Below are 24,888 nucleotides of genomic sequence, written 5' to 3'. Positions count from 1 at the left end.
CTCATTTCTTTAAAAATTCCTCAGGTTGATAGTCCCTGTATATAAAACCCAACAACTTTGCTGTTTTTCCTTTTAAAGATGCCAAGAAAGAGAAGAGGCTCTCAGTGTTTCCACTACAGCAGCTTAGCCACATGTAGCTAGAGCTGCACATTCTGAGAGAGCCACACTGCTGTGATGCAGGGTGGTCCACATCTTTCTTGGGTTATCTGTGCCTTTCTAAGTATTTAATATGGATCGTTGCTAGAAACATAAACAGTAAGGGCAGGGTACGCCTTGTATTTTTATAAAAAACAATTGTCTTCCCCACCTTAGTACTTGATCTATAAGGCATTTAACACCTACATGTTAAAGGAATGAAAAAAGGAATAAACATCTCTTTAGTGTCCAGACTGGTTAGAAATGGTATAATTTCTATGCATTATGGGCTCAGATTTAATTCTAGGATAGTTTTAGATTAAACCTTAGAAGGTATTTAAAAGAGGCATTCATTCTCAATCAGGTGCCACATACATACCAAGGAATTAAAGGCCTCCATCCCAGCACTTTGGGAGGCCGAGACGGGCGGATCACGAGGTCAGGAGATCGAGACCATCCTGGCTAACACGGTGAAACCCCGTCTCTACTAAAAAATACAAAAAACTAGCCGGGCAAGGTGGCGGGCGCCTGTAGTCCCAACTACTCGGGAGGCTGAGGCAGGAGAATGGCGTGAACCCGGGAGGCGGAGCTTACAGTGAGCTGAGATCCGGCCACTGCACTCCAGCCTGGGCGACAGAGCGAGACTGCGTCTCAAAAAAAAAAAAAGAAAAGGAATTAAAGGCCTCCAAAAGCAGATTTTTATTTTATTTTTTTTATTTTTGAGATGGGGTCTCTGTTGCCAAGGCTGGAGTGCAGTGGCACGATCTCAGCTCACTGCAACCTCCACCTTCCGGGTTCAAGTGATTCTCCTGCCTCAGCCTCCTGAGTAGCTGGGATTACAGGTGCCCGCCACCACGCCTGGCTAATTTTTGTATTTTTAGTAGAGACGGGGTTTCACCATGTTGGCCAGGCTGGTCTTGAACTCCTGACCTCAGGTGATCCCACCCGCCTCAGCCTCCCAAAGTGCTGGGATTATAGGCATGAGCCACCATGTCTGACCCAAAAGCAGATCAGAATTATAAACTCTTTTTCCCTGGCTTGTGGAGATGCCTGCCACGTACTGACCAAACTAAAATGAAACCATGACCTGACAAGATGGAGGCAAATGCTCTCTTGTTTAGGGACATTCTGCAGCAGTGGGCTACTGCCCCAGCCTCATCTCCTGGCTCACTGGGGTAGAATGGTGGGGGTGAATCTGCTTGTCTCAAATACTCACATATCTGACAAGTGCTGTAAGTGTGGTGTACATTTTGCACAAGTCCTTTAACAAGGTGTCCACACAGCTGCCTGATGGCAGAGCTGTCTGCACCAGCTCATGGAAAAATGTAAGCAGAGTTCCCAGTTGCATGACGATGGCTTTCTCGACAGGCTGATTTGGCAGAGTTGTCTGAGAAGAGGCCTCTTCTAAAGAAAAATAAAATTGGCACATTCAAACCCAACTTCATTTTCTAGTTAAGAGTAAAGGAGATTTAGAAATTGATTACTACTAACTAAAAAGTCTTTATGGAAAAATGAACATTCAATATGCAGAGTGAATTAATAATTGTACTGTGATAAGACATACGATCTTCTACTTCTTTCATCACATAGGAAAAAATCTAGCTTAAAAGCAAATAAGAAATTTAGCTCAGGGGCTCCATTTTTATGCACTAGCCGAGTATGAATTTTGACCTTGCTCATGTCAATTCCTGGAATCCCAGTTGAACTTATCTTACCTGATACAGTTTCTTGGCTCACTTGTCCCTTAAGCTTGGTGATTAGCCAGTCCACTTCTTCTAGAACCTTCTCGGCCTGACTCAGAACAAGTAACTGAAAGAAAAGAATGCCTGGTGTGATTCACTACACACAGCTGTCGAGGTAATATAATAACTGTGGTCACCTGGCCACCTACAGGTGGGTTACAGGTCTCAGGACACAAGCCATTATAGGACACAAGTCACTTCACATAGAGTAGAATGGAAGGAATGACAAAGCTATTCTCCATGGCTCAGGTACAACACTTACACAGATAGTGGGGGCAGCAGTTCTCAAATTCACTATTGCAAAGTGGTTTGTTTTCTCCACCTCTACATCCTGGGGAAAAAAAGAGAGGTGAGACCTAATGACAGTAAGGTTGTTCCCTTGACCCCCATCCCCACACAGGGTATTGTACTGAAGGCTCATTATAGTACCTGGTCTATATCTCCCAGATGCCCATGGATATCCTGGGACAAGTCACGCAGCAGAATGACAGGACTCTTATACAAAACATGCAGGCTGAAGAGCAAGTTCATCAAGCTCTTGCAAAACAAGGCATCCTCTAGGAATAGGAAGAAAAGCAAATTAAAAGGTAAGTTATGGCCAGGCGTGGTGGCTCACGCCTGTCATCCCAGCACCTTGGGAGGCCAAGGCAGGTGGATCACCTGAGGTCAGGAGTTCGAGACCAGCCTGACCAACATGGAGACACCCCATCTCTACTAAAAACACAGAATTCGGCCGGGCGCGGTGGCTCACGCCTGTAATCCCAGCACTTTGGGAGGCCGAGGCGGGCGAATCACAAGGTCAGGAGATCGAGACCACGGTGAAACCCCGTCTCTACTAAAAATACAAAAAATTAGCCGGGCGCGGTGGCGGGCGCCTGTAGTCCCAGCTACTCAGGAGGCTGAGGCAGGAGAATGGCGTAAACCCAGGAGGCGGAGCTTGCAGTGAGCCGAGATCGCGCCACTGCACTCCAGCCTGGGCGACAGAGCGAGACTCCATCTCAAAAAACAAAAAAAAAAACAAAAACAAAAAAAAATAAATAAAAACACAGAATTCGCTGGGCGTGGTGGCGCATGCCTGTAATCCCAGCTACTTGGGAGGCTGAAGCAGAAGAATTGCTTGAACCCAGGAGGCAGAGGCTGTGGTGAGCCAAGATTGTGCCATTGCATTCCAGCCTGGGCAACAAGAGCGAAACTCTGTCTCAAAAAAAAAAAAAAAGAAAGAAAGGAAAAAAAAAGGTAAGTTATAACCCAGTCAGGTCCCTCAGGTATGTGTACAGGGTATGTGGGGTGGAGTGCCTAACCAGAACAGGAAGTAACTTGTCATGTCCCAGGCACAACATCCCAGTGTTACACATACTACAGCCAAGCAGTTAGTCTGCAATGATGCCTCTTTATCCATGTGCCCAAAGAAGGCAGACATTTCCCATCATTAGTCATGATTACTGTGTAACTCGCATCCAGATCAAGTACATTACGAGTATTTTAGGGACTCCCTCCTAACTTGCCCCACCAAGGAAACTGCTATCCTGACTTCTAACATCTCAGATGAATTTTGTCTAATTTTGAACTTCATCTAAATGGAATTCTACAGTAAGTACCCTTTTTTTCTATCTGGCTTCTTTTGTCTTACAGTACGTTTGTGAGATCCTCTCCAAGTTGTGTGTACATGTAGTTTGTTCATGCTCATTTGTTGTATAGGATTCCACTGTGTGAATATATCATAATTCTTTTATCCTTTCTACTGCTGATGAACACTTAGGTTTGTTTTTACCTATTAAAATAGTGCTGCTAAGAGGACTCTTCCACATTTTTCTGTTGTGGCTGGAATTGTTGAGTCATGGGCATATATTTAATTTTAGTAGATATTGCTGAACAGCTTTCCAGAGTGGTTATACCAATTTATACCTCCACCCCCAGTGAATGAAAGGCCCAACTACTCTACATTCTTGCCAACACTTAGACTTGGTATTAGGTGTCTGTTTCATTTTGACCACTCTGGTGAATGTGTAATGAATGGGGAATACCTTTTCTTTTCCCAATGCCATTGGAGGATAGTGATTTTATATAAAGCCTTTAGGAAAACATGGCAGGAAACTTACCCCGGCTGTTTTCCTTGCAAATCTTTGATGTCCAGGATAACATCTGCACAAACTAAATTAGAGATCATTCAGATATTAAAGAAACATGCCAGAGATAGACCTAGGTGTTGTCAGAAGAGTTCTAGACCTTTCCCTGTCTAAGCAAATCAGCTGCTAAAATATGTCCTTAGATCTCAAGTAGTAATATATGACGAAGGGCATAAAAATAAGTCCAAAATTCTAAGAATTATGAGAATAATATATAATTTAATTCTCAATGTCTATGTCCTTATTGAGGGCCAAAAGTTTTGGGGTCCTTACACCTGAACTTCCTCTGCTTCTACCATAGTGGTCTAGGGCTAAAGCACCCTCTTTTCTTTCCCGTGCACCCAGACTCTCCGCTTGAGAATATCAGGTTATCAGAAAGGTGTGGGAAAGAGAAATCCTGGCTATAAGAACAGTAGAATTAGCATTTAGAAGCCGAAAGAACAAAGGAGGTTAGAAGAGAGAAGGGCAGAAAAAAGAGAAATAAAAGAGTCAAGAAACCAGACAGAATTTTCTTAGCTAAGTGAAGGAGACTTAAGGTCTTTAGATAGCAAGGGTCTGCATCACCAGACACACAGTCACCTTTCTGCTTCAGCAGTTCTTTCAGCTACAAGGCACTGAAATGCGGTTATACTTAAGTGTAAATGACTAACAAGAATGCAGTTTTGATCTGTTGAGAAAAAAGGTAAATTAAGAGGCTAACTGAAAGCTCTCTACAAACTGATATTAAAAGATCTTCAGAATACTATGTTCAATGAAATAAGCAGGATGTACAAGTTTTCCTGTGAAGAGGGGTAGGATTGGGAATAAAACTCTGTATTTACCTGGAGAGGAATAAAGAAGGTTGAAGGACACAAAAAACTAAAGGTGTTTACTTACTGGGGAGAGGAGGAACTAAACAGATGGAGGACATGGGTGGGGGAGACCATTCACCATAAATCTCTTGATAATCTCTGGTTTTCAAATCACAGGACTTTATTACCAATTCAAAATTAAATGGAAAAATTTTTGGCCGGGCACGGTGGCTCACGCCTGTAATCCCAGCACTTTGGGAGGCCGAGGCAGGTGGATCACGAGGTCAGCAGATCCAGATCATCCTGGCTAACACGGTGAAACCCCGTCTCTACTAAAAATATAAAAAATTAGCCGGGCGTGGTGGCGGGCACCTGTAGTCCCAGCTACTCAGGAGGCTGAGGCAGAAGAATGGCAAGAACCCAGGAGGCGGAGCTTGCAGTGAGCCGAGACTGCGCCACTGCACTCCAGCCTGGGTGACAGAGCAAGACTCCATCTCAAAAAAAAAAAAAAAAAAAATTTAAAGAGACTACCTGAAGTTAAGGGAGAAGGGGTAGGTGGTAAAACATTTAAAAATCTAAAAGTTTAAAGTTTAAGAAAGAAACATTTTTTAATTTTCCTATAAATTTTAGCCTTTCTAAATCCATTTATTTTCTCTCAAATTTCCCCCTGCCCCAATTACCTATTTCCTTCCCAGTCGTTTACTCTTTGCAGCAAAAACAGCAGTATGAAATAATGATGCTGAAAGCAAAGTGGGGGTGAGCTGTTTGGAACTGGGATGAAGTAACAAAAGGGACTTTCTTTGGGCAAACCTGGAAGTAGGACGACAGGAAACAGCTCTGCTTTCTAGTGCCAAACACCTTCATACTCAGAAGGCCACAAGTCTTCTGAGGCAAGGGCTCACATAAAGAGGAGTATACTGCAGGGCTTCATTGTCTTTCTCAAGCCCAGGATGTAGATGTGGTAGGAGCACACAGTCCTGGGCTCCGGTAGGTACTCTATCATCCTACAGGAAAATTACTCCTGAATGGAACAGACCCCCAACATGCGGTCCTTCTCTTATTCTTGTGTGTGTGAACGCTCATGTGGGTGCACACTTACACATATATACATACAACCTATCTCTGCAGAGGTGTTTCTGCTTTGGGGATATAGTTACACTTTCTGAATTAATCATCTTTGGTTGAATTTCCTCCAAAGTCAGTACCAGGTAATTGTGCTGAGAAAGTCAGCTGCTGAATGTCAACTGCCTTCTTCATAATTAACAGACTTTCTTCTTAGAAAAGGGGAAACATCAAGAGTGGCAAAGAACATAGGTTTAAGAAGGTTGAAGGCACCAAAGATCACACAGGATTATTTCCGTGGTGTTTCACTCTACCCGGAACAAACAAACAAGCAGTATGTTCTTGCCCTGTATGGCTGCATATAAGTATGTTGTGGTAGACATATTACGTAGGAAAGAATATATCTTACAGGTCTTATATTAACTCAGGTGTATAATTTAACATATTATGTAAAATAAGTTCAACTTCAAGATGACATTTAGATATACACTTTTATGATGCAATAATCCTTGCCTTCTAAGGAATGCTAAATGGAATTGAGTGGTACTAGTACCTGAGGAGAGGAGGGCTCCAGTAGCTTGGACAAACTGGTAAGAACAGTGACTAGCAGGAGGGCTTCTTTGCTATTAAAATCTTCCTCTTGGCTGCTAAGTAAATTCAACAAGGACCTCTGAGAAAGGAAGGCACACACAGCAAGCAAGGTTAGCAGACACAATCCTATCAGGAAGAAGAGGCATCTAGTCAGAGACTCCTAAGACTAGGACACAAAGAATTCAAAGCTACCAAAATTCCAAGAGGATAAAATCTGAAAATAATCCTGAATTGAGCAGTAGTTTCCTAAGCTGTTTTTGACCATAAACCTCTCTGAGAATTCTCCTGAAAACTGGCTCTTTCTGTTCCAACCCCATGCTAAATGTAGATAAGGAACTATGTACCCAATTTCTGGTGGCTCACAGCTCCCTGGAGCCTATCCATTGATCTCAGGCTTAGACCAGGCACCAAACCCAGCGTTCCTTATATACCTTCCCTGTTACCTGAAATAACTATGTATTTGATTATTTGTCAGTGTCTTTCTACTATAATGTAAGCTCCATAAGGATAGGAATATTTTGTTCCTTTTATTCCCTGCTATATCCCCAGCACCTAGAACTGTTTCTGGCACATGGTAGGAACTTCAAAATTACTTGTTAAGTAAAAAAGTCCTGTGATAGAACATCCTGATATTTTGACAACTATTGGTTAGAAACTAACAAGCTATGCAGTGAGCTGAGATCCGGCCACTGCACTCCAGCCTAGGCGACAGAGCCAGACTCCGTCTCAAAAAAAAAAAAAAAGAAAGAAAGAAACTAACAAGCTATATTGTCCAGTCTTTACGGAGTCTATCAGACCAAGCCAAATTATACCACAGACTCAGAAACAAAAACAGACTCTATACCTTGAAGATTCCTTTCTGTTTACATCAACTCAAACAGTGGTCCTTAGAGGTAATGAGTATTGCAGGTTGGGTGGCTAAATACACATCCTCACTATACATTATCTTCCATTCTGAAAGCTATGTCCTGTGGCTTGGATGACCCAGAAAAAATTCATTTCCTACTTGGTCACTGTCTGCCCATTCTTATCAGCTGCCCCTGCTAACAGTTCCTTTGCAAAGCCCCTCGGGCTGCTACAGCAGCTTCACAAGGCTTCTCACCTGAAATTGCCGGATCTGGAATGCTGTTCTCTGAGTGACACTGACATCTGCGTCTTCTCTCTCTTCTCCTTCCTTATCTGTGACATCTATGAATGGAAAAGAAACTCTATCTTCTTTGATATAAACTCATGCTTCTTGGCCTTTTAATAGCTAAAATTTTTGAAAGCCAAAAAAAGTCTAAAGGCAGAGTTAAATTTATTTCTAAAATTTTGTGATTTCTTAATACTATATTCCATTTTCCAGTCACTCTTTGTGGTTGAATATAATCCAGTAGGTGCCAATCCTGAATCCACTAGATGTCACTCCTTAGCAACATTAGGACTGTTCTCAAGTGTCTTCTGGTAGATTAACAAATGGAATTAAGGGGTTGAGTTAAGGAGAAACCTAAATCAAGTCAATTTATTGATACTGCAATGCTCACCCAGAGCTCTGAGAAACTGCTGAATCTTGGGCTGATAGAACTGTTGCACAGCACTGAATATTTTCTGTAAACCCTCCAAGCACAGCAGTGAGATGCTCTTTCCTTTCTCTTTCTTTCCCAACTCTTCCACTGAAGTAGGAATTGAAGTGTATCTCCACAGCAAGACTCTGAAGCAGGGTAAAGTGGTTTTGTTTTTAAAGACAGGTTCACCAAGATAAAGTTACATACAGTAAAATTCATACCCTGTAGGTGAACAGTTCTAGAATTTTAAAAAAACTTATATGGTTGTGTAATCTCCCCACAATCAAGGTATTTCTATCACTCTAAAAGTTCCCTTATGCTCACTGATAGTCTATGCTCTCCTCCCATTTCCAAGCAACTACTGATCTAATTTCTGTCCCTATGGTTTTACTTTCTACAAAACATCATACAAAAATGGTTATCATTCAGTATATAGCCTTCTGAGTCTGCCTTTAACACAGCAGACTCTATATTCATGAGGGATATTGCTATGCAGTTTTCTTGCAATGGTCTGGGTATGGTTTAGTATCTGGGTAATGCTGACCTCATTAATTAAATGAGGTGGAATATGTTCTCTCTTATTTTCTAGAATTTGCACAGAATTTACATTACTTCTCCCTTAAATGTTTGGATGAATTTGTCACTGAATAGACCTAGATCTGAAGTTTTGTGAAAAGAGTTTGAACCACATATTCAATTTCTTTGAATAGAAATATGATTACTCAGGTTTGTTTTTTGTTGTTGTTTTTTTTTTTTTTTTTGAGACAGAGTCTTACTCTGTCACCCAGGCTGGAGTGCAGTCAGGTGATCTCAGCTCACTGCAAACTCACACCTCCTGATTCAAGTGGTCTTCCTGCCTCAGCTTCCCGAGTAGCTGGGACTACAAGTGCACGCCACCACATCTGGCTAATTTTTGTATTTTTTTAGTAGAGTTGGGGTTTCACCTTGTTGGCCAGGCTGGTCTTGAACTGCTGACCTCAGGTGATCCACCTGCCTTGGCCTCCCAAAAGTGCTGGGATTACAGATGTGAGCTACCACGTCTGGCCAGGTTGCCTATTTTTTTGTTGAATGAGCTTTCAAGAAATCTGTCTATTAAAGTTTACTGGCATAAAATTGTTAATATTCAGTTATCCATTTTTTTTTTTTTTTTTTTTTTGAGACGGAGTCTCACTCTGTCGCCCAGGCTAGAGTGCAGTGGCCGGATCGCGGCTCACTGCAAGCTCCGCCTCCCAGGTTTACGCCATTCTCCTGCCTCAGCCTCCCGAGTAGCTGGGACTACAGGCGCCTGCCACCACGCCCGGCTAGTTTTTTTTTTTGTATTTTTTAGTAGAGACGGGATTTCGCCGTGTTAGCCAGGATGGTCTCGATCTCCTGACCTCGTGATCCGCCCGTCTCGGCCTCCCAAAGTGCTGGGATTAAAGGCTTGAGCCACCGTGCCCGGCCCTGTTATCCATTTTTTAGCATCTGTAGGATCAGTAGTGATGTCCCTTCTTCCTCAATTCTGCTATTTGTAATGTGTCTTCTCTTTTTCTGATCAGTCTGGCTAAAGTTCATTAAATTTATTGATCTTCTCACAGAACCAACTTTCTTTTTCTGTTTTCTATTTTAATTTTCTGCTTCTTCATAGTTGTGCTTTTGTCTATTTCCTTCCTTCTGATTGCTTTCATTATAATTTGCTCTTCTTTTTCTGTTTTCTTAATGTGGAAGTTTATATGGGAGATTTAAGATTTTTAAATCACTAACTGCTTTAATTTCCTCAGTAGTGCTTTGGCTGGATCATATGTTTTGACATGTTGTCTGTTTGTTTCCATTCTATTCAAGATGTTTTCTAATTTCCCTTATGACTTTTTGACTACGGGCTATTTAAAAGTGCATTTAATTTCCAATATATGGGGATTATCTAGATATCTTTCTGTTACTGCTTTCTTCTTTTATTCTGTTGTGGTCACAGAATTTCTACTTTTTAGTAGAAATTTGCTGAGTTTTTATGGCCCAAAATATGGTTCATCTTGGTGAATACACCATGTGCATATAAAAAGAATGTATATTTTGAAGCTGCTGCACAGTGTTCTTTTAAGTGTCAATTAAATCAAGCTGGGTGACAGTGTTGTTCACTTCTTCTACCTCCTTCCAGTAGATTTTCTATCTACTGCTTTTTTTTTGTTTTCTGTTACAGAGAGAAGGCTGATTACATTACTTAAGGATTTGTCTATTTCTCCTTCAGTTACATCAGTTTTTGCTTTAAGTATTTTGAATCACTTAACCATTATGTAGTATCCCTCTTTTTTGCCCCAGTAATAGCATAACATTTTATATGTGACTAACAATCTATATCAAAGCAAAACTAGAAGCCCTGGTGAACCCAAGAGTTCAAGGCCAGCCTGGGCAACACAGCAAACCCTATCTCTTTAAATGGAAAACAAACAAACAAACAAACAAAAAACAAAAGCCACAGAGGCTCAGGCCTGTAATCCCAGCACTTTGGGAGGCGGACGTGGGTGTATCGCTTGAGCCCAGGAGTTCAAGACCAGTCTGGGCAACATGGTGAAATACTATCTCTACAGAAAATTAAAAAAAAAATAAGGGTCGGGTGCAGTGGCTCACACTTGTAAACCCAACACTTTGGGAGGCCGGGGTGGGTGGATCCCTTGAGGTCAGGAGTTTGAGACCAGCCTGGCCAACATGGTGAAACCCCGTCTCTACTAAAAATACAAAAATTAGCAGGGCATGGTGGCACATCCCTGTAATCCCAGCTACTTGAGAGATTGAGCAGGAGGATCACTTGAACCCGGGAGGCGGAGGTTGCAGTAAGCAAGATCACGCCACTGCACTTCAGCCTGGGTGACAGAGCAAGACCTGTCTCCAAAAAAAAAAAAGTAGTAAATAAAATAAATTAAAATTAAAAATTAAAAAGTAGTTGGGCATGGTGGCATGCACCTGTAGTCCCAGCTATTCAGAAAGCTGCAGTGGAATGACTGTTTGAACCTGGGAGAAAGAGGTTGCCGTGAGCTAAGATTGCACCATAGCATTCCACCCTGGGCAACAGAGTGAGACTCTAAAAAAAACCCCCAAAAAACAACAAAAAAGAAACAAAAGGAGGGGTGCGCCAGGGGGAAGGCAGGACTAGAAAAAAGACCCTATGTCAATGACTGCACTTTTTTTTCACTCTTTTGAGACAGAGTTTTGCTCTTGTCACCCAGGCTGGAGTGCAACGGTGTAATCTACGCTCACTGCAACCTCCACCTCCCTGGTTCAAGCAATTCTCCTGCCTCAGCCTCCCGAGTAACTGGGATTACAGGCATGCACCACCAAGCCCGGCTAATTTTTGTATATTTAGTAGAGACAGGGTTTCCCCATGTTGGTCAGGCTGGTCTCGAATTCCTGACCTCAGGTAATCTACCCGCCTTAGCCTCCGAAAGTGCTGGGATTACAGGCGTGAGCTGCCGTGCCTGGCTTTTTTTTTTTTTTTTTTTTGAGAGTCTTGCTCTGTCACCCAGGCTAGAGTGCAGTGATATGAACTCAGCTCACTGCAACCTCCACCTCCCAGTTCAAGCAATTCTCCTGCCTCAGCCTCCTGAGTAGCTGGGATTACAGGCACCTGCCACGACGCTTGGCTAATTTTTTATATTCTTTCACTCTTAAAATATGTGTAACCTCAAATTACCTTCATCCTCCGTTCCCAGTTTGTTCTCTTGAAGACACCACGGCCAGGTGGAGTAAGTTTCTAAGGGGTGGGAGTGGCTTACCGAGTTATGTCACAGAGGTTCTGAAAGATCTTGTCTGGGTTTTGGCCATCAGGGCCACTCACATGCCCCGTTTCCTTTAGCTGCTGTACTTTCTGCAGAGCTATGTTCACTGCATAGCGCATAAACTCACTGCTAGACCTGAGAACAGAAAGGCTTTCTTGGTGGCTTTGGATACTATCCCTAGAGAGAGAGAGAGAACAAGAAAGATTCCCTTACTGCTATTGGTATATGGAATTAAGCTTTCTAGAAATTGTTCAGAACAGCAGCACCCAACAGCTTGCCAGTAAGCTCCAACTGGCAGACTCTCTAGGCAGCCCAAGCTATAGTCACTGCTATGGCTGCCCTTTTATAATTGTTATTCCTAGTGGTTCCTCATTTTCTCCCCCTCCCCAAATCCTTTACTTTGATAAAATTTAAATGTCAGTCTTAGTCTCTTTTTCTGTTCCTTTGTATTTTTAATTCAGTCACTCCCCACCTATCTGTCTATTTATTTATTTATTTATTTAGAGACAGAGTTTTGTTCTTGTGGCCCAGGCTGGAGTGCAATCGCGTGATCTCAGCTCACTGCAACCTCTGCCTCCTGGGTTTAAGTGATTCTCCTGCCTCAGCCTCCCAAGTAGCTGGGATTACAGGTGCGCACCACCATGCCCGGCTAATTTTGTATTTTTAGTAGAGATGAGGTCTCACCATATTGGTCATGGCTGGTCTTGAACTTCTGACCTCAGGTGATCCACCCACCTCAGTCTACCAAAGTACTGGAATTACAGGAGTGAGACACCAGGCCTGGTGCCCCCTACCTTTTTAAATCTGTTATCTTGCACAAGCCACTTATATAGACTTTCTTAAAACACCCTGTTGGAATTCATCCCTACCTTTTCATTTATTAGCCCACTGTTCCTCATTTATCCTTTAATAATTCAAGGTACCTATTTAAAGTACCTACCTAGGATTGTCCAGCATTCATTTCAAGAAAATTAAAACCTCCTGACTTAATTCTTACTGTAAATAATCCAAACGAGGTGAAACAAGTGAGCCTAGGTAGGCATACGATCCTCGGGGAGTGGCTGTCTTTAAGCACTCTAGCAGAACCTTACCTGAAAAGAACAGTGAGAAGACTGGACACAAATTTCATGGACAAAAGACTATCATTTGTCTTGTTGGCCATTTTAGTTTTGGCTTTACCAGCTTTTTCATTAAGGATGTCAGAGAGCTTTTTGTAACACATAAATAAGCTCAGAATGTCCTCAAATTTGTTCTTACTGTAAAAAACAAAAAAGAGACCGCTAAGGACAAACATCAGAATATTGTGGTTTACTTTTACATATGATAATAAATAAATCACAATGCTTCTTTAAATATCATATTTTAGACAAAACATTATAAATGAATAGAACTTCGTTAATATAATACTCCCAGGTCATAGCAATCTATCTGGGTTATGTTTCCCCTGGTGTGACCTCGGCTCACCGCAACCTCTGCCTCTCAGGCTCAAGTGATTCCCCTGCCTCAGCGTCCTGAGTAGCTGGGACTACAGGTCCCCACCACTACCACCCGGCTAATTTTTACATTATTAGTAGAGACGGGGTCTCACCATGTTGGCCAGGCTGGTCTTGAACTCCTGATCTCAAATGATCCACCCACCTTGGCCTCCCAAAGTTCTGGGATTACAGGCGTGAGCCACTGTGCCTGGCCTCCCCTCCCTTATTTATACCAGTCCCTGCAGAGCATTAAAGTCCAATACTACCACCAATCAAAATTTCCATTAGGAGTTCTTGAATTCAGGGTCTGGGAAATTCTGAGTAAGTGAAACCCTGCTGGAGGGCTTTCATTTTATAGGCCTGGTAAGCATATACTTCAGTGTTCTCTAGTGGAAAGAACACAGTTTAGTCTTAGACTAGGTGCTCATTTAGTCTGTTTACTGCCTGGAATATTGCTACAGTAAAAATATATAAATAAAATGGAGAATTCACCAAATTACAAGTGGAGTTATGGCAATACCTTACCTGAAATTACTTATGGAGAAATTGTATTCTATTAAAACCTCACAAACTCCCATCACAAGAGAAGCACAGATATTATTTTTTATGCCAATACTGGTGCTCTGAGAAAAATCTGCTGATTTATCCTAAAAGACACAAGATACAAATTAATAAGCTACTAAAGAACTCCATCATTCAATACAGCTGAAGACTCGCAATTACCAGTTCAAAGTCTTCCAGCTCACTCTTAATCATTCTATTAGTAATGGACTCCAATATATCATCTAGGGCTTGGTAGAATGCCTCTTCCTCCTCCTCTTCCTCCTCTCCCTGCTGTAAGGGTATCACTGTATTCTTATACCAGGCTAAACAATGCTGAATACAACACAGCAGATAATCCTGTAGGAGAAAATAAGTAAATTAAATACTCTTGAGTGTTGATGGATAACCTATAAAGTTGTTCATAACCAGCAAATAATTCTTATCTATAAGGATAAAGAAAATGATTCATTAGTGTTACAAATTAAGTCCATCTAAATTAACGAAACTGGGAAAATAAACTGAATAGCAGCATCCTTTTCTAATGCTGCCCCCCGAAAACTGGCCTAAGTGGCTGACACCTCAAAATGCAACATTAGATGTGCTATCTCTGGTCTGATACAAATAACCCTGGAGCTAGGTGGTGAAGTTAAATCTTCTGTAGTTCATTTGAGTCCCAGAAGCTATTCTAAAGATAGAGGTTTATGTTGAGGGAATCTTTAGGAGACCAACACAGCATCTTAGATCTAGGCTGAGGACATCTCATGTCACAGAAGGCACAAAAATGAAGGTAAGATAAGACAACGGAAAGACTTCCTCCTTTCTTCTGCCACGAGTTATAAGTTACGTGGGGTGAGAGTTTCCATTTTTATCCTCTTCGCTGTCCTAAGGCTAGATAAGAACAGAAAGTCAACCAGGCCAGCTCCTTTGAAGGTTCAACAGTGCCAATCCTAGTTCAGCCTAAATCATATACATCCTCTAGACTAATGAAGCAGGTCCCCATTCTAAAGCATATTTAGTAAATGTAATCAAAGATTCATAAATGAGATAAAATATTCTCTGGGGGAAGTGATGGAAGCCTTGATTTAGTAAAGGGCTAACACAGAGATAACTTACCAATAGATCCAAAATAATAAGGGTTCAGAAATGATAAGCAGGGAAGACTTAAAAGTAAACATTCATTGGAAGAACCAGGAAGAGAGTTTCACAGGGCAAGGTATCTCTTTGCGAAGTTCAACCCTATCCTTAATACTAAAAATAATGGTTGAAGGAAGAATAAAGTCTCACCAGTGGTTCTTGTAGAGAGATCTTATCTCCTTGGGTCAGAATACAAGCTTCTAATTTCAAAGGAGGCAGCAGATCAGGTTTTGGCTCATAGAACTGTTTTAACTGTGTATAGTAAGGAAAAAAAGACATCTTGGCTCATAAATGCTTTTTACTTTTTTAACTTGTCAGGTGAAAGGTATCTTTAATGTCTAATGCCTTCTAAGACACATTTCCCAACTGTTCAAAGAACAATGCAGCCAAATTTTTATTGCTTTGGCTTACGCACATCCTGTGCTCTTGCTTTGGATATAGTACTGATTAGGTTCATCTTTCCTATTCCAATTCCTTCTATTCCTAAACCTGTACATGCAGTCAACATTTTCAGTTAACTTAGAGGTTAAAAATATAGGATCCAGAGTCAGAATGGCTGAGTCCAAGATCCCAGTACCATTACTTATTACTGGTTTTTATAAGGGTATCTGTACCTTGGTTCCTCATCTTAAAAATGAGGATATTATTAATATTCATTGTATAAGGATTAAACATGACAATACATGTAAAGTACTTCAAACAGTATTTGGCATGTAAGAGAGCCAAAAAAATATGAGTTACTATTTTTCTTTTAACTTTTGGAGTCTGCAGAATTTTACTGGCCTGCACATTAACTTGAGTCAGAAAGTGCTATTCTATGCCTTCAAACACAGTTTTCTATTTTTGTTAAACATGCCAATGTAAATGTGTTGATTACAGTTTGAAAGATACAATATAGCTAACAGAATATAAATTTTATATAGGATCAAGCCCAAGGCCAAATGAAAAGCTTTTGATGGATAGTATGGGACCTTCCAATATTTTCACACATCTGAGACCTTAATTTCAAATGAAACTTCATAACTATCATAAAGCAATGGCATTGAGAGCAAACAAAATGACAGACTAGGGGTCTAGAGGAACCCTCCTGGTAGAGAGTCTCTAATCTTGAAGATTAGAAGAATTTAGTCTTCTAATTTAAAAAATTGTTAACTGAAAAGTGCAGAAAGGAACGTAAAAGACATCCATGTATCTGTTACCCAGATTTAAGAAATAATATTTTGCTATATTTGTTTTGTATTTCTTTTTTCTTTCAGAAATATAACATAATGGATACAGCTGCTGATAGTCCTTATATAAATGGTTCTTCAAAATGTCCTTCTGACTTGGGATACAGACTGTTAATTCACAGGGATAACTGCTAGATGATGGTATTATGGCAGACAGGTAAGCGGTGACCGAGAAAAGACAACCCAGAACAGCATCACATACCCATAGCATGTTCACAAAGTACCAATGTACTCGTTGGGAATTATTTTATATTTTGAAAGGTCTAAAAACCATCAATTGTCTCTCAATCCTTGATTATCTGTTTTCCATATATCCGTAAAAATGTATTTTACCTGTGAGAGCAGAGTTTGCATGATTGAATTAGCCAGCTGAGAGTTCCTTCGAAGAACATCATAAAACCCCTAAGAGGAATCAAAGAGAAGAAATAAGCGCTTTAACAGGGATACTAGTGATTTGGACAATCATAACTTAAAAATAACACTTTCTTTATCCTCTTCTCAGTTCTTTCCTACCGAGACCATATTTGATGGTCCTAAATGACCGTATTTTTTTCCCAACCAAAATTTCCTAGTCTTAGTTAAGAACTGCTCAGATTAAAATCCTGGGGAGGCCAGGTGCAGTAACTCACACCTGTAATCGCAGCATTGTGGGAGGCTGAGACAGGCAGATCACTTGAGGCCAAGAGTTCAAGACCAGCCTGGCCAACACAGCAAAACCCTGTCTCTACTAAAAAATACAAAAATTAGCCAAGCGTGGTGGCACACGCCTATAATCCCAGCTACTCAGGAGGCTGAGGTATGAAGGTTGCAGTGAGCTGAGATCACGCCAGCACTCCAGCCCAGGCAACAGAGCAAGACTCCGCCTCAAAAAAAAAAAACAAAAAACAAAAAACAAAATAAAAAAACAACAACAATAATCCTGGGGAGAACTTTCTTTCTAGAACCTGGAAAAGAGGTTATACAGTTCATCTGTGAGTAAAAGCAAATGAGAATTGATCAAAAAAATATTTTTTGTTTAAAGAAAAGAAACAGGCCAGACACGGTGGCTCATGCCTGTAATCCCAGCACTCTGGAAGGCCAAGGCAGAGGATCACCTGAGGTCAGGAGGTCGAGACCAGCCTGGTCAACATGGTGAAACCCCATCTCTACTAAAAATACAAAAATCAGCCAGGTGTGGTGATGCACGCCTGTGGTCCCAGCTACTTGGGAGACTGAGGCAGGAGAATCACTTGAACCTGGGAGGGGGAGGTTGCGGTGAGCCGAGACCTGAGATCGCACCAGTGCATTCCAGTCTGGGCAACAGAGTGAGACTCCGTCTCAAAAAAAAAAAAAAAAAGAAAAGAAAAGAAAAGAAATGAAAGAAAATTAATCCTAACAGGAATTAAAATATTTTATGATTGTGTAATGATAATAAAAAGACACTTTGTCTTGGCACAAAAATCTACAGGCAAAATTAAAAAATGGCATACAGAGATACATAGTACACATAAAGGAGGCAATGATGTCTGAACAAATGGTTAGCTTGGGAGAAAAGCTCCTTATATATATTATCATACAAATTCAGGATGAATTAAGTAGCTAAACATCAAAAATAAATGCATTAAAAAAAAAAGAAAATGTTAGTGAATATTCACTGGAAGGATTTGGACTTTCTACAGATAAAATGGGCCAGGCACGGTAGCTCATGCCTTTAATCCTAGTACTTTGGAAGACTGAGGCAGGAGGGCCGCTTGAAGCCAGGGCATTTGAGATCATCCTGGGCAACAAAATGAGACCGTGTCTCTAAAAAAAGTTAAAAAAAAAAAAAAATTAGCTGGGTGCAGTGGCTTGTGCCTATGGTCCCAACCATTTGGGGAGGGGGCTGAGGCAAGAGGATTGTTTGAGCCTAGGAGCTGGAGGCTGCAGTGAGTTAGACTGCACCAGTGCACTCCAGCCTGGATAACAGAGCAAGACTCTGTCTCTTAAAAAAAATAAAAAAAAGTAAGAGAAGACATCTCAAAGGAAGAAAATCAATAGATTTAGTAACCAAAAATTATTATTTCTGTAAGTCTAAAAGGATATTTTAAAAAAAGCAAATGGCATTCTGGCATATACTTGCAACAAATATGACAAGTTATTTAGTTATTTATATCACTACATCAGGTATTTTTATATACCAATGATATACTAAGACTGCTGAATAAATGAACAGCAATATTTTAATAGGTTTAAGTCTATGATTCACTTCATGTTAATTTATTTTACTTTAGAGCTAAATAAGGGTGAAGTTTTTTTTTGTTTTTGTTTTTTTCCGTGGGGGCTGCATATCAAGGACTGTACAAGAGTTAACACATGAAGTCTAAGACTGTCTATCCTTAGTGCACCTTTGCCAGCTGGTGGCTGAGAATTTGGCTGGTAAACAGTTACTTACACTGATACAACGCTCACCCTAAATCAGAGTGGCTCACCGTGCCTTAACTGTTTAAACAATGTGGTTATACAGAATATGGGCATACCTAATTTTATTGCAATTTGCTTGACTGCACTTCGCAGATACTACTTTTACAAATTAAAGATTTGTGGCAACCCTATGTCAAGCAAGTCTATCAGCACCATTTTTCCAAAAGCATGTGCTCACTTCATGTCTGTGTCACATTTTGGTAATTCTCACAATATTTCAAACTTTCTCATTATTATTGTATGTGTTATGGGGATCTATGATAAATGATCTTTGATAGTAATTGGTTTGAGGAGTCACAAATTGTGTCTATATAAGATAGTGAACTTAATTGATAAATGCTGTGTATGTTCTGACCATTCCACTGACTGGGCCATCCCATCTCTCCACCTCTCCTCAGGCCTCCCTATTCCCTGTGACAAAACAATATTGAAATGAGATCAATTAATAACTTCTACAATGGCACATAAGTATTCAAGTGAAAGGAAGAGTCGCACATCTTTCACTTTAAATCAAAAGCTAGAAATGATCAAGTTTAGTAAGAAAGGCATGTCACAAGCTGAGGCAGGTCAAAAGCTAGGCTTCTTGCACCAAAGAGCCAAGCTGTGAATGCAAAGAAAATGTTCTTAATGGAAATTTAAAGTGCTACTCCAGTGAACACATGAATGATTAGAAAGCAAAACAGCCTTATTGCTGATGTGGAGAAAGGTTTAGTGGTCTAGATAAAAGACCAAGCCAACCACAACATTCCCTTAAGTCAAAGCCTAACCCAGAGCAAGGACTAAACTCCTCAATTCTATAAAGCCTGAAAGAGATGAGAAAGCTGCCAAAGGAAAGTTGAAGTGAGCAGAGGTTGGTTTATGAGGTTTAAGGAAAGAAGCCATCTCCATAACATAAAAGTGCAAGGGGCTGGGCGCAGTGGCTCACACCTGTAATCCCAGCACTTTGGGAGGCCGAGGCGGGTGGATCACGTGGTCAAGAGATTGAGACCATCCTGGCCAACATGGTGAAACCCAGTATCTACTAAAAATACAAAAATTAGCTGGGCGTGGTGGCATGAGCCTGTAGTCCCAGCTACTTGGGAGGCTGAGGCAGGAGAATCACCTGAACCTGGGAGGTGGAGGTTGCAGTGAGCCGAGATTGCGCCACTGTACTCCAGCCTTGTGACAGAGTAAGACTCAAAAAAAAAAAGTGCAAGGTGAAGCAGCAAATGCTGATGGAGCAGGTGAGGCAAATTATCCAGAAGATATAGCTAACATAATTGATGGAGGTAGCTATATTAAACAGATTTTCAAAGTAGATGAACTAGCCTTATATTCCAAGAAGATTTTATCTGAGACTTTCCTAGCTAGGGAGGAGAAGTCAATGCCTGGCTTCAAAGGACAGGCTGTCTTGTTAGGGGTTAATGTAGCTGGTGACTTTAAGTTGAAGTCAATGCTTATTTACTATTCCAAAAATCCTAGGGCCCTTAAGAATTATGCTACATCTACCCTGCCTATGCTCTATAAGTGGAAAAACAAAGCCTGCATAATAACACATCTGTTTATAGCATGGTTTACTGAATATTTTAAGCCCAGTGTTGAGACCTACTGCTCAGGAAAAAAAAAAATTCCTCTCAAAATATTATTGCTCATTGATACTGTGCCTAGGCACCTAAGAGCACGGATGGAAATGTACAGAAAGATGAATGCTGTTTTCATATATGCTACCACAATATCCTCTGGGTAAGTTATATGCTACTCACAAGTTAGTTGTATTTCTCTTAGCTGTACTATCATAATAACGAGTGATTTAATCAGACATTCAGTAAACTGTTGAAAACCTAGTGCAAAAAGAAGTTGCTTTTATAAAAACTAAGTTAGGCTGGGCATGGTGGCTCACACCTGTAATCCCAACACTTTGAGATGCTGAGACAGGTGGATCACTTGAGGCCAGGAGTACAAGACCAGCCTGGTCAACATGGTGAAATCCCATCTCTACTAAAAACACAAAAATCAGCTGGGCGTGGTGGCGCACACCTGTAATCCCAGGTACTCAGGAGGCTGAGAAGCAGGAGAATTACTTTAACCCAGGAGATGGAGGATGGAGGTTGCAGTGAGCCGAGAATTGTGTCACTGCACTCCAGCCTGGGTGACAGAGCAAGACTCTGTCTCAAAGAAAAAAAAAACTAAGTTAAATGTTCAGAAAGTCAGTCTCTCAAACCAATTTCTGATAAATTAGGCGTAAGGCAATTGTAAAAAGAGGAAAAACTGAAGCTATCTAAAAGATTTTTGTACTAAACTGTCTGAAGTAGCTTAAAGTTTTTATACCACTTTAGGTAAACACAAATTTGAAACTATAGGCAATAAATTAAGGGTATGGGTTTGTATGAGAGATAGGAAGTAAACTTGTACTCAATAACAAAACAAAGGACTTGGTCTTAAGACTGGCAAATTTATAGTACATTTAAATATTTCAAATTAAAATAAAATATTTAAGGTCTATCAACTGTGTTTTATGATTCCTCACCTTAAAAACCTTAATTTTTTTTTTTTTTTAGAGACGGAGTCTCGCTGTGTCGCCCAGGCTGGAGTGCAGTGGCGCGATCTTGGCTCACTGCAAGCTCCACCTCCTGGGTTCACGCCATTCTCCTGCATCAGCCTTCCGAGTAGCTGGGACTACAGGCGCTGCCACCACGCCCAGCTAATTTTTTGTATTTTTAGTAGAGACAGGGTTTCACCATGTTAGCCTGGATGGTCTCCATCTCCTGACCTCGTGATCCACCTGCCTTGGCCTCCCAAAGTGCTGGGATTACAGGTGTGAGCTGCCGCGCCCGGCCAAAAAAAATTTTTTTTAGAGACAAGGTCTCATTCTGTTGCCTGGGTTGGAGTGCAGTGGTGTGATCATAGCTCACTGCAACCTCAAACTGCTGGGATCCTCCTGCCTCAGCTTCCTGAGTAGCTGGGACCACAGGTGCATGTCACCACACCCAGCTAATGTTTTTTATTTTCTTATTTTTTGTAAAGAGAGTCTTGCTTGATCCTCCTGCCTTGAATTCACAAGGAGTTGGGATTACAAGTGTGAGCCACTGTGCCCTGCCTTAAACAACTTTTTGACTAAACATTACTAGCTACTGGTGCTGACTACATCAAATAAGAGCATATCTACTGTACTTTTATAATCACACAAAAAAATTACTAAAATAAAAAGAATTATTAGTTGGGGGTTTGCTACATTCCTTCCATTCTACTGACTTACCTCATAAAGCATGAGTCGAACATCAGCTTGCTGGCTTAAGCATCTCCTCAAACTATCCATGATCTCAAGGCAAAAAGTTTCATTGGCAACAGAATTGTAATGACTGTGAACATCCACATGAACCTGAAAGGAAGACAGGCCAATTCATGTCTATCTTACCAAAGCAGTTTCCAATAAGGAGCTAAATAAGCCTATGTTCTTGGTCAAAAAAACTTAGCTTTCTCCACATCCCAAACTCCAGGGGTGAGACATACAGTATAATCATTACCATGCAGTAATAAGTGTCATTCTTATTCTGGTTTGGAATAAGAGAATTTTTAAGCATTTTAATAAAACTAACTGTTCCCATTCCTTAAGGTTTCCTTGACAATATCAATTCCTTAGGAAGGCACACTGCTTATTTCAAGCCACTAGAATCCAGTAGTAATAATATACATAATTTTATTTAAAAGCTCTAAGACTTCTTCAATAGCTAGAAGAATCTCACTCTTCCACAAATTCTAGAAAGGTTTAGAGGAAAACAGTTTTTTGTTTAGAAATGGACGTGACAAAGAATTGACATCCTTTGTGTAAATTATATAATAAAATCAGCAATTATACACCAAGAATTCCTAATCCTTACTCCAGGTATCACAGTAATGTAGTTCATACTGCCTGAAGCCAAATCCTTCTTCCACCCTTTCTTGGTTATATAACCTTGGGTGAGTTATTTAACCTGGCTCAGCCTCAGTTTACCTATCCTTAAAACGGGGATAATAACATACAAATGATAACTAGTGTTCCTAATATTTAATCTATGCTATAAGTTATAGACAAAGCTTTATATAGTTATACCAAAGCAATAAAGTGAGGATTCCTAGTCAAACTGTTATATATAAATATGTCTCCTATTTATAAATCTTATAGTACATCATTTAAATTATGAAGACAATTTTATTGCTCCAAAGCCTAGATTACCAGATTATAAAAAGTTTTGTTTTCTCAGATTACAAGGTGTAATATATATACATGTGCAAAGTAAATAAATTGACATAAGAAAATAGGGATAATAATAGTATCTAGCCTCAGAGGACTGCTTTGAAGATTAAATGAGATAATAAATGTAAAGCACTTTAGCACAATATCTAGCACAGTGCTATCCAAAATAAATATAATATGGGCCGGGTGCAGTGGCTCACGCCTGTAATACCAGCACTCTGGGAGGCTGAGGTGGGCAGATCACAAGTTCAGGAGATTGAGACCATCCTGGCTAACACAGTAAAACCCTGTCTCTACTAAAAACACAAAAAATTAGCTGGGTGTGGTGGTGAGCACCTGTAGTCCCAGCTACTTGGGAGGCTGCGGTAGGAGAATGGCATGAACCTGGGAGGCGGAGCTTGCAATAAGCCGAGATTGTGCCACAGCACTCCAGCCTGGGCAATAGAGCAAAACTCTGTCTCCAAAAAAAAAAAAAAAAAAGAAAGAAATATAATATGAACCACAAATGCAAGCCATATATGTAATTTTATATTTTCCATTAGCCACGTTAAAAAAGAGAAAGAGGTAAAGTCAATTTTAATATTTTCTGTAACCCTACACATACAAAATTCTCTCTGAAGATGTAATCAATATTAAACATTATTAGATTTTTACATTCTTTTATTTCAAAATCTGGTATGAAGGCTGGGCGCGGTGGCTCAAGCCTGTAATCCCAGCACTTTGGGAGGCCGAGACGGGCGGATCGCGAGGTCAGGAGATCGAGACCATCCTGGCTAACGCGGTGAAACCCCGTCTCTACTAAAAAAATACAAAAAAACTAGCCGGGCGTGGCGGCGGGCGCCTGTAGCCCCATCTACTCTGGAGGCTGAGGCAGGAGAATGGCATAAACCCGGAAGGCAGAACTTGCAGTGAGCCAAGATCTGGCCACTGCACTCCAGCCTGGGTGACAGAGGCTCAGCCCCGTCTCAAAAAAAAAAAAAAAAAAAAAAAATCTGGTATGAATTTTGCACATACAGCACAACACAATGTGGACTAGTCACATTTCAATCAAATGTTCCATTTAGTAGCCACACTGAGGATAGTGGCTACCATACTGGATAGCACAGTTTAGCATACAGTAAATCTGCCATTAATAAGTGTTAGCCAATATCATCATCATTATCATCACCACCACCACCATCATCATCATCATCATCAGACTCTTTAGTTCTAGGATCATTCTTATAACCATAACAGGAATAAAAGAAAACAGCATGCATTTCATCAATGCACATGAATGATATGCACACACTGCAAGTTAACATAAATAATCCTTACCTGACTGAAACTAAGAGACTGACTGCACTGAGAGGATGACAGGCTGCCTAAAACTTTGAAGTTCTTCAGGAGCAGCAGAAATCCAGCAACTGCAGATTTTCGGGCATCAAGCTGGCTAGCTCAGAAATAGAGAAGTTAACAAACCTGTTTCACAGGAATATGCTTCTGGGTCAGAAAAATACAGCCAGTTGCATACAGAGAAGGCATATGTATAAACAATGAAGCGTAGAGCAAAACAAAGTGAATTTATGTACTCAAAATAAAGTATCAGCTGTTCAAAGCAATTTATAGTACAGAAATTGAACTGACATTTTTCATTACTTAACTCATGATACTCTACTTCCTTCTATCCTGCTCTCAAGTCTATGTGAGGAATAAGAATAAGAGTGCCGAGAGACTGCAAAATTGGCTGGTTACTCAAATGTAGGAAATCGCTGATTTTAAGCCCCAGTACTCAGCAGGAGAAACAGAATGGAGAACCTCACGAGGACATACTTTCCTCCCCTCCAGATGGCTAGACACCGAAGAAGGAAAAATACTTTTGCCTGCAGCTAACCAATAGAAATTACTTAAAACCGTTCACCAAACCTTCCACTTAGGCATTGATAGCACCCATCAGATGGCCAAATTATTATTTACACTGGACCAAGCCTTTTCAAAACTATCAAGCAGATAGTCAGGGCCTGTGAAGTGTGCCAAAGAAATAATCCCCTGCACTGCAGGCCATACATTTGAATCCCTATACCTTTAACCTCCTTTTTAAGTTTGTCTCTTCCAGAATCGAAACTGTAAAACTAC

At 40.7% G+C, this 24,888-nt stretch overlaps 1 protein-coding gene across 11 annotated transcripts in view; it reads right to left on the bottom strand.

The window, feature by feature from the left end:
- The window catches only part of FANCI (FA complementation group I), an 81,655-nt gene that overhangs the window by 9,864 nt on the left and 46,903 nt on the right, over positions 1-24,888 (bottom strand). For 10 of the 11 annotated variants that reach the window (XM_073996682.1, XM_065548397.1, XM_045395971.2 and 7 more), the window contains 16 exons: positions 24,091-24,205; positions 21,796-21,918; positions 16,455-16,523; positions 15,043-15,144; positions 13,939-14,115; positions 13,741-13,862; positions 12,832-12,996; positions 11,738-11,917; positions 7,971-8,137; positions 7,550-7,635; positions 6,410-6,526; positions 3,977-4,028; positions 2,307-2,434; positions 2,140-2,208; positions 1,851-1,944; positions 1,352-1,539 (listed from right to left, as the gene is read on the bottom strand). In XM_073996682.1, the coding sequence (XP_073852783.1) occupies positions 1,352-1,539; positions 1,851-1,944; positions 2,140-2,208; positions 2,307-2,434; positions 3,977-4,028; positions 6,410-6,526; positions 7,550-7,635; positions 7,971-8,137; positions 11,738-11,917; positions 12,832-12,996; positions 13,741-13,862; positions 13,939-14,115; positions 15,043-15,144; positions 16,455-16,523; positions 21,796-21,918; positions 24,091-24,205 (1,954 nt within the window). The remainder of the gene's footprint in view (positions 1-1,351; positions 1,540-1,850; positions 1,945-2,139; positions 2,209-2,306; positions 2,435-3,976; positions 4,029-6,409; positions 6,527-7,549; positions 7,636-7,970; positions 8,138-11,737; positions 11,918-12,831; positions 12,997-13,740; positions 13,863-13,938; positions 14,116-15,042; positions 15,145-16,454; positions 16,524-21,795; positions 21,919-24,090; positions 24,206-24,888) is intronic. The other variant, XM_015453367.3, reaches the window with a different exon arrangement.

Source organism: Macaca fascicularis, chromosome 7 (assembly GCF_037993035.2).
Source record: "Macaca fascicularis isolate 582-1 chromosome 7, T2T-MFA8v1.1".
Classification (NCBI taxonomy): Eukaryota; Metazoa; Chordata; class Mammalia; order Primates; family Cercopithecidae; genus Macaca; species Macaca fascicularis.
The sequence above is the reverse complement of the archived record's forward strand: the minus strand, read 5'-3'. Positions and strand labels throughout refer to the sequence as shown.